We start from the raw sequence: 9,255 nt of genomic DNA, 5'->3' as shown, positions 1-9,255 counted from the left end.
TCTCCAGTACACCAGGGCGCCCTCCGTGCTCACCGGCGCCGCTAAGCACCCGTACGCCATCGTCCGCTCAAGTATGTTGAGATCGTCGCAGTCATACTCGATGCCCTTGCGGCGGCGATTCTCCACGTAGGATGGCTCGAGGTTTACAAAGTACGCGTGCAAAGGGTCATCACGGCACAGCACGCACTGCCGCCCAATGCCAGACACAACCCTCTCCTTCGTGGCGGCATCGACAAGGTTCGCGGTGTACGCCACCACGTTGGCATTCTTTGATCGTGCAATGTACATGCACGTGTCGTGGTGGTCGTGGTTGAACCGGTTGCGCTGCCGCAGGCGACTGCGTAGGAGCTGGTTGAACGCGCGCGGTGTCTGATACTGTTTGCTGGCCCCTGGCACAGAGAAGTCACGTGTAACGGCGAAAAAGAGCTCGCTGTCCTCCTTCACCGTATTGCCGCTTGCAACGAGCGAAATGGCCATGTGGAAGAGAGGCAGTGAAGTATGTGAATCGATAGAGAGGGGATGTGCGTAGGTCCTTCGCTCACTTCTGCTGGTGTGTGAGCTTCTGATTACTAAAGAAGGGGACAGAGAAGAGGGGAGGAAAGAGAGGCGAGCAAGTTGAGGTTGATGTAAGCGAGGGTTCTGGATCAACACCGAATACGCTTGGGTAGTGTGGGTAATGTGCAGAGTGAAGTCAGTCAATGCAGCGAGAGGGAAAGGGGAAAAAAAATAGAGAGAGGGGAGATGCCTCAGCATCTGGCTGCGTGGAGGAGTGCCCCTTTTGCCTTTACAGAAGAGAGGTGGCAGAAATGAACAAGATCGGAGAGCAGAGAGGGCTAATGGATGTATAGGGGTACACACGTACGCTTGCACGCCCATCTGCTCCTTCATCGACGGTACTCTCGTCTACTGCTCGTTTCCCTCCCTGACGCCCTCCCACCGATCGGTCCAGCAGCATGGTTGGACAAGCGCAACTGGCGGCAAAGAGTGCGAAACTTTTGCCTTGGGCAGACAATGGTGGGGGTTATGAGAAACAGCGCAGAGGAGCGCAAAGGGGCCCGGAAGCGGGGGGTGGAAAGGGATGGGTAGTGTGCACTAAGGAGTCACCACTGCCACCACCATCACACACGCGTGCCTCGATGAAAGTGCACACCTCTGATTGCACGCCCAAAGTGGATATGTGTACCCGTGTTGGTGCCGGTGTCGGTAGCCCTGAGTGCGACTTGGCCATGTGATGAACGAACGGGCACACCAATGCTTGTCAGCACGTGCGCCTCCGAACGAGGGAGATGGAGAGATGGGGGTCACGGGGAGCACGCGAGCCAGAGAGAAGCAAACAACACAAAACATTTTTGAAAAGGATGAAGCACAACGCACCTTGCAGAACTCGACAGACAAGACAGACATGCGCTAGTGACGGCGCCTACGCAGCTTCCCTCTCTCCCTCTCCTCCCCCTCCCCCTTGTGAGGCACTTACACACGCACACCCACACTGTAAGAGAGTCCACCGCCCACACGTCTCCGGCATCGTGCAGCTCACTTGTTATATGGCAGACGCGGTCGCTTGCCGTAGCCCTCCGTCTTAACATAGCGAGCACCAAAAGAGAACTCCTTCGGCCGCCGCCCGTACGCGTGCCCGTTCTGCTGCTTCTCACGCACAAGCTTCTCCTGTGCGTAGTAGTGCCGCCAGTCGTGTGGACGGTGCTGAAACGGCTTCGTGTGGTTGTCAGACACATTCTGAATAAACCAGTCGTTGAACTCGGAGCCGGCTTGGCTAATAGCACGGCGCAAATGGCCGACCTTGGAGAGGCACGAGTCCAGCAGAAGACTCTCGCGCTCGCAGGTGCTGCCGCCCTTCACCATGCACATCCGCAACTGCGTAGTCTCCGACTCGCAGAGGCGGAGCTGGTCGTCGCCGCTCAACCCTAGTAGCTTTGCCTGCGTGAACACAGGCGAACCACCGAGCGAGGGGGACGAGTCAATTTGGCCTCGCTCGGAGCGGCGCACGCCGAGGTTGTCGAAAGCGGTGCCGCGCCCAAAGTTCACCAAGTTTGTCGGATTCAGGTAGTCGTATGAGTTGGTGGGTTTCAGGCCGTACTGGTTGACCCCGCTATCATGGGTGCGACTCTTGAGCAAGATGGGTGTGTACCTGCACGCATGAAAGATGTCGGACGACTTCATCCTCTACGTCTTCGTGCAGAGCGAGAGGGCAAGAGAGGGCGTGAAGGGGAGAGCGGCAACGCTTCTGGTTGTTTGGGGGAGCTGCTAATCGATCCTGGCTACGGGAGAAGACAGGAAAGGAGGCGGGTGTCCTTGCCAATCAAAGCGCTTACGAGCTGCCTACCGCCCCGCTGCTGGTCTACACTTTTATTTTGGTGTACCTGAGCGTCAAAGGCCGCTGCGGCCGCGCACGTGTTTTCTTTCCACCTGCGCAGTCTTTGTGTGCAGGCAAAGGTGAATCGATGTTGTGGGCGCGGCAAGGGACGAGAGAAGCAAGGAGAGCCGAGGGGGCGCCCAAAACAAGGTACACAGCCTGCCGCAAACTGCAGGGGGGGAGCACCTGCACACATACACACACAAGCATGCACGTACGCCGTGTGAGGAAGGGGCGCATTGGAACAAGGAAGAGAAGACGAGTAGAGGGCGGAGGTGAAGTGGAGGAAACCGTAAAGGGCGAGTACGTGGGTCTGGACGTTGAAGTAAGCGGCACTGCCTCCATCAAAAGGTCCATCACATCAAAAGTGGAAAGGCAAAAAAAGCCAGCGCACAGAATCTCTTCACAAAGCTGCGCATACGTACGCTTCGAGCTTGGTTGATGAAGCAGAAGCACTGAATGAGCCGTGTGTAGTACGACGAGCCAAGACACCATCACAGTGCATGAGAAAGTCAGATAAATTAAACCAGCACCCTCGCGAGACACTCGTCGTCGTGTCTTGCCCGGCCCACCGTGGTAAAGACGGCGCCAACATCAATGCATGCCTGTCGCGTAGCCTCTCTGAGAGAACCTCGATTGCTAGAAATCGGTCATGAGCCTTTAGCTGCACACGCCGCCACACAGCCTAGACGTACACATGGTCTGGGGTGAGAAAGGCTGTGCGGCAGTCAATGCAGTCACCACCACCAGACGCATACGTCCATGCAGGCCTCTCGCCCCCGTGCCACGCATTGAACAAAATACACACATATATAAACGCATGAGAACCACAGCCCGGCAGCACACGCTCTCGCGGTGGGCGGATCAGCACAGAGAGAGAGAGAAGCCTGAAGGACCTCAGAGCAAAAGAAAGGAGAGGGAGAAACTGTTGAAGAAGCCGTTGGCGGTCGAGGAGTCGCACAAGGGCAGCGGCAGAACGCACACACGCACGCACACATGAAAGAGTGAGAGAGGCGATAAAAGCTGCCCTCGTAGCACACGGGGACAGCGGCAAAGGTGGGGATAAAAAGTGAAACAGAAAGAGGAATTGCGAAACAGTGGGCACTCAGACACACACGCACACCAATACCTGCAGACCATCACACGCGCACGGCGAAGCTGAGAAAGGTGCAAAAATGCAGCTTGGATGAAAGTGGAGAAGGAAAGCCCTCCTCCTCAGAAAAGAAAAAAGAAGCCCAATACGCAACACACACACACACACACATGACATGACACAACACGTATGTTATCCTCATTACCCTCCACAACACCCACAAGATGAGACAAATGGATGAATGCGGGAAAGAGGGTGGGGGGCAGCCAACGCATAGCGACGGCCACAATATCAGGACGATATTCATACCTCCCACATGTCCGCTCTCCGCCACACAACACACGAGTGATTCCCCACCCCGCCCACGGCCTGCCACAGGCCCACCGCGTCGTGCAACGCCGCCGCAGACACGCGCGTAGCAGCAGGGCACCGGCTCAACCATCTGAGCACAGCACCCGCCCCAAACCCCCCACACACACACACACACCGCAGACAGCCCCACAGCAGCCCCCGTCGCGCCGGCCGCCACCCGCACCAGCAGGCAGCGAGAGCCGGGTGCAGCACGCCCGAGTCATGCAGACACCCTGCGCACCACACGGATGGCACCAACGCCCGCAGTGCCGCCCAGAGCCTGTCACCGCCAGAGGTGGTCTGGCATTGGCAGGGGTAAAGTGGGGCTGCTGGGCCCTCCTCACACAGAGGGCGCGGGGGTATACTGGGCCCTGGGATACACCAAGCACAGGGAGGGGAGGGGGGTCCTGCCCGCCATCAGGGGGGTGCGGCGTGTGAAATGAGAAAAAAAGCATCATGGATTCTCCATCGCCATCATCAACGTCATGTGAGAGCGACAAGAAGCAGTAAAACAGAGGGAGAGTGCGCACAGCACTAGAAAGGTAACGAGGAGGGGCTGCGAGAGAGCAAGAGAAGGAAAGAGGCGAATAAGCAAGAGAGGAAGCGCTCAGCAGCCTGCAGACCCAGGAGCCTACACGTAGCCTTCTCACCTCAAGGACCGGCGCTGGTATCCTTTCGCATACGCACGTCTACTGCATCCTCCACTCTCCCTCTGTGGGTCCCCTCCCTTGCCCTCTCCCTTTGCCACTACACTCACGCCTAGTAGTCGTTCCCCTTGGATAGAATCTCCTTCGCAGTTGGGCCAAGGTAAATGGTGTGCTCGAATTGGGCCGTGTAGCTGCCCTTGACATCCACCAGTGGCGGGTACTTCCTCACGGCGCCCTCATCGACCAGGCGGTTCAGGTTCATGAGGTGACGATCGAAGCCGTCGCGATCGAGCCACTTGCGGCAGAACGCCAGCGTGCTGTACGACTTGTGGATGTGCTTCAGAAGCTGCTGCGCCTTCTCCGAGCGCAGCTGCATCACCTCTGCGCCGGGTTGCATCATGTAGTGGGAGCACTCCAGATCCTCATTCACGAAGCCGCGTCCAGTGGAGCCGAAGGTTTCGATGGCGAACACCTCTCCCTCCTCCATCTTCGTCTGCTCGCCACCCTTCACGATGGGTACACTCTTGCCGCTATGGATGATGTAGGGAGCAATGTTGTGACCGGACAAGTTACGGATGCTCTTCACCTGGTATACCTTGCCGTTGATCTCCACCTCGTGCGACTCCATCACCTCCTCGATGGCGGCACCAATGTCGCCAAGACGAACGTCGATGCCCGCCTGCTTGATACCCTCGTACGTCGCCTCTTTCACGGCCTGCAGCAGCGGGTCGAACATCGGGTTGAAGGCAACTGTCCAGGCGCAGTCGATGATGCGGCCGTTGATGTGAGTGCCAAAATCTACCTTCATCACATCATTGTAGGTTACAACGACCTTTTCGTCACCGGTGTTAGGCGTGTAGTGCGCGGCGACGTGGTTCAGCGAGCATCCCGTCGGGAAGGCCTGCCCACGCACGATGCCATCCTTGCCAATCAACTCATTCAACTTCTTCTCGATACGATCGGTCATGAGCATCAGCGATAGATCTGGCTTGATCCAGCTCTGTGCCCAGGTGCGGACCTGGCGGTGCACCTCGGCAGCCTCACGCATCTCCTGCAGCTGCTGCTCATTGGCGCGGGCCAATGCCCGCTTCTCCTCGCTGCTGCGTCGGAAGTTGTTCATCTCACCAGGGTGGTCAACAATCTCCCCAGCCGGAAACCGGTAAGCAGGAAACTGCTTCGATACCGGCACCGTCGGTTCTGGCCACGTCTGACGCGGATACGTAGACTCCGTCTTCGGGTAGGGGTTCTCCGGGTGATCAGCCGAGCTTGGCACGACTGGCTCGTCCGCGGCGAGGCACCTATTGGCCGGTGTGGCGCCATTCCCGCTGCTGTTGCGCTTAGCTTGGTTGTTATTGCTGTGGTTCTTGGCTGTGTTCGCCATGGTCGCGCTCACGGCGGCCGCTAGCATCGCGTCAAAATCCTCGGTGTCATCGTTACTGCCCTTGCCCTTCCTGTTGCCACCCTGCTGCTTGGGCTGCTGCTTATTTTTCGAGGCATTCTTTGGTGGCATGGTGATGGTTAGCTTTTCCCTGTTGCCCTCTTCGCTCAGTCTCACTAAACGTATTTTCCTTCTTCGCTGCTGGCGCCTCTGCCGATGTTGCTCCTCTGTGGGTGCGTGGTGAGCGAAGGTGAGGGACGGGGGAACCGACAAGATGTTGTGGCGGCGGCTGTTTATTTTCGATCCCACTGCCACTCACGTCTGAATGGGCACGTTGCGTAGGTGTCGGTTGAACAGTGAGGCGTTACATAAGACAGCGCAAACAGAGAGAGAAAAAAGAGCTTCGCTGAGCCACGTGTGTGTGGGCGTGTGGGTATGAGACTCTGAGGTATGAGAAGGGGAGGCAAGGACGGAGAACACAGCACAACTGGATGTAGTCGATGAGGGCAATGGTTTGCGTTGGCGGATGACGCGCGCTTTTCCTCTCTGAGTCTCTTGTTTGTTTTGTTTTGTTTTCTGTTCCTCCTCGCCCTATGCCCTCTTCGCTTTCAGAGCTGACCGATGCGCTGATAGCGGGGAAGGCGAAGCGAGAGAGATGAATGAAGGGGTAGACAAGGGGCACAACAAGAGAGAGAGAGAGAGAGGGGAGGGGGGGTGCAGGACACATACTCAGCCATGATCGTGGGTAAGAAGAATGGGAAGTAAAAAAAGTGAGGAGTAGCACCAAGGCCGCCTCGCAAAGAGTGGGAGGCGTATGTGTGTGGTGGCGTGGGGGAGGGGGGGTGTAGAGAGGTGGGTGGGTGCGTTCACATCTACCCCCTCATACGGACCATGACGTATACCCACCACATCAGCACGGTCTCCGCCTCCTCATGGCAAATAGACCTGTGTATAGGAGGCGCTGAAAGAGAAAGAGGCAGCGCATATTTTTCCGTGAGCCGAGGCGCCAAAAATAGGCATCGCCCATGTCGTGTCATCGCATGTCGCCGCCTATCTTCGTGTTGATCCCTTTTTTTTTCCCGTTAAACGAGCTTCGAGCAGAAAGGACCACCGAAAGAAGAGAAGACGCAGCACACTCGCACATCAGCGCACGCACGCGCACGGAGGCCCACCCATCCCTACATGAATGGAGTCCACACACGTGGTGGTGGTGATGGGGGGGGGGGGGGGAACAGCTCTGTGAAGGCGGCATCGCCATCCAGTGCACCATTAGAGAGATGAAGCTGAAAAGCGAGGGAGTGCGCAAGCGCATGAGAAGGGAGAAGAGGGAGGGAGAATGGAGAGGTAGATGGTAGAGTAGGAAGAGAAGAAAAGCAAAATTTCAGACGTAATTATCCACAGCTCCCTTCTGCTTGGCTAGTGTGCGCTCTCAAGTGAGGCAAAAGAGGAACAAGTGCGTCACCAAAAAGTCCCCCCCTCTCCTCCCTCCCCCCATCAAGAGGAGTGAGGAGAGGGGGGGAGGCGTGCGATACGCTGGAGCAGGTGGCGCAGTCACCCAGAGACACAGGCAAACATTCAGGTAGTCAATACATGAAGGAGTGCGGCCACCATCATCGCAATACATCATGTCACCTCTTCTTCATCCACATCGAGTATAATGCATGTCTGAATCAGATGCGCGCGTGGACATGTCTATGTATGCTGTATAAGACAACCCTCGCCCCATCGAGCACACGACAGCACCCATAGTGGGCGAGCGAGCAATAAAGCGGGAGAAAGAGAGAGAGAGGGAGACATAGAAGTCTCTCCCCCCTCCCCCCCCCCCATGACGCGGCAAGCAAGGCTGAACATCCGACGAAACGTGCGCAGAAACGAGTGAAGAAAGAGAAGGAAGGAGAAAGGAGCGGCAGCGCGGTAACGAGAAGCAATCAAAGAGAGAGGGGGGATATCAGTGTCTCCCTCATGTGGATGAAGATGGTGTTTGACAACAGGCCTCCTTTACTCAAAGCAGAAACAACAACGACAGAGAAAGAGATGAGGAGAGGTGTATGATGAATAAACAGCAACCAGGCACACGTACCCACACCAATCCGAGGAGAGAGCAGACGAAAAGAAGTCGATCACAGCAAGACCACAGGGAAGGGAAAAACACTAAAAGCGAAAGCAAAAGACGCTGGCAGGGAAACAAAGAGAGAGAGTAAAAGGAGGAAATAAAGAGAGATACGTGCGAAAGAGACGTGGCGGCAGGGCGCGCCTCCCCTCTCTCTCTCTCTCTCTCTCTGGGTGTAATTGATGGACATGTATAGTGTGATGCTCTTGTCGAAAGGAGAGAGGTGCGTGGATGAAGCACTGTCAAATGCTTGTGAGAAAATGCACTCCTCTCCCGCAATCTCAGGTGCACAGGCCAACACACAAGCACAGCGCCCTCCCTACTGCCTTGCTGCTGCTGTTGGGTGACACACGTCAGCTCAAGAATCAAAGGCGAGAAAACCGAAGAGAGGGGGAAAGATGGAGGAAAGGAAGAGAGTCGCAGAGAGAGGGAGAGAGGGATAGACAGAGAGAGGAAGGGGGAGGGTGAAAAACAATCAAGTCTATGAACTCTTCATTTCCTTCATTCTGATACGCACATATATACATACATCCGTCGCCGTGCCTCTTCCCCTCTTTCCCTCCTTGCACAGGCTGATGGCTGCGACACGGCTCAGTTGGTGAGCTTCTCGTAGGTGGGTTCACCCGTTGTAAGCGACGTACCGTGCACCTCGATGTACGCCACCTTCGGTAGCTGATAGAAGTGCTTTGGCTCGATGCTCTCCACGTACACCTTCTGGAGCACACTGAGCTGCCCGGCAATCACCGCCACCATCACCACCACGGTGTCTCTCATCGGCAGTGCTTGCCCCTCATCCCCACCGCGCGGCAGCGGAGAGGCTTCCTTATCTGTGTTGGATGCCACGTTCGTCGTCGCGTCCGCGCCCTCCACCAGCGGGGGCAGCCGCAGCATCCACACCGACCACGAAGAGAGAGCCACAAACTTGCACAGGCACGGCTGCACCTCCTCACACAAATGTTCGATCGCCTCAATCTTCTCCCTCGACGCGGCAGCGCGGAGCGCTTTGTCAGGCAGCACCTCACTGAGAAACTTCTCCTTGCTGACCACGGAAGCCGTGCACCCGTACGCGAGCTTCCGCTCGATTGTGTTAAGTTCACAAGTATCTTCCAGCTCGCCACGAGCGCGGCGACGAGCCACGTGCTCAGAGTTGATCTTGATCCAGTACGCGTGCAACGGGTCAGCGGTGTTGAAGCTACAGCAGGACTGGTTCGCACCGCTCTTAACGGGCTCACCCGTCTTCGAGTCAATCAAGTTCGCCTGATAGGCAACGATGTTCTCATTCTTTGAGCGTTCAATGTACATGCA

The 9,255-nt window shown here is 56.7% G+C and overlaps 4 protein-coding genes across 4 annotated transcripts; all 4 read right to left on the bottom strand.

Annotated features, from left to right (window-relative positions):
- Position 1: 1 nt before the first annotated feature.
- Positions 2–477, bottom strand: LBRM_21_0970 (conserved hypothetical protein; the record flags this gene model as incomplete). The annotated part of the gene is made up of 1 exon (XM_001564752.2): positions 2–477. A coding segment is annotated over one exon (476 nt), but the record flags the coding sequence as incomplete, so codon positions are not given.
- A 1,056-nt stretch (positions 478–1,533) lies between these two features.
- LBRM_21_0960 (conserved hypothetical protein) lies at positions 1,534–2,178 on the bottom strand (the record flags this gene model as incomplete). Its single annotated transcript, XM_001564751.1, has 1 exon — positions 1,534–2,178. One exon carries the CDS (start codon positions 2,176–2,178, stop codon positions 1,534–1,536), a length of 645 nt encoding a protein of 214 aa, XP_001564801.1.
- Positions 2,179–4,574: 2,396 nt separating this feature from the next.
- LBRM_21_0950 (putative methionine aminopeptidase 2) lies at positions 4,575–5,972 on the bottom strand (the record flags this gene model as incomplete). The annotated part of the gene is made up of 1 exon (XM_001564750.2): positions 4,575–5,972. One exon carries the CDS (start codon positions 5,970–5,972, stop codon positions 4,575–4,577), a length of 1,398 nt encoding a protein of 465 aa, XP_001564800.2.
- A 2,569-nt stretch (positions 5,973–8,541) lies between these two features.
- On the bottom strand, positions 8,542–9,255 carry LBRM_21_0940 (conserved hypothetical protein; the record flags this gene model as incomplete). The annotated part of the gene is made up of 1 exon (XM_001564749.1): positions 8,542–9,255. A coding segment is annotated over one exon (714 nt), but the record flags the coding sequence as incomplete, so codon positions are not given.

This window comes from Leishmania braziliensis, chromosome 21, assembly GCF_000002845.2.
Source record: "Leishmania braziliensis MHOM/BR/75/M2904 complete genome, chromosome 21".
Classification (NCBI taxonomy): Eukaryota; Euglenozoa; class Kinetoplastea; order Trypanosomatida; family Trypanosomatidae; genus Leishmania; species Leishmania braziliensis.
The sequence above is the reverse complement of the archived record's forward strand: the minus strand, read 5'-3'. Positions and strand labels throughout refer to the sequence as shown.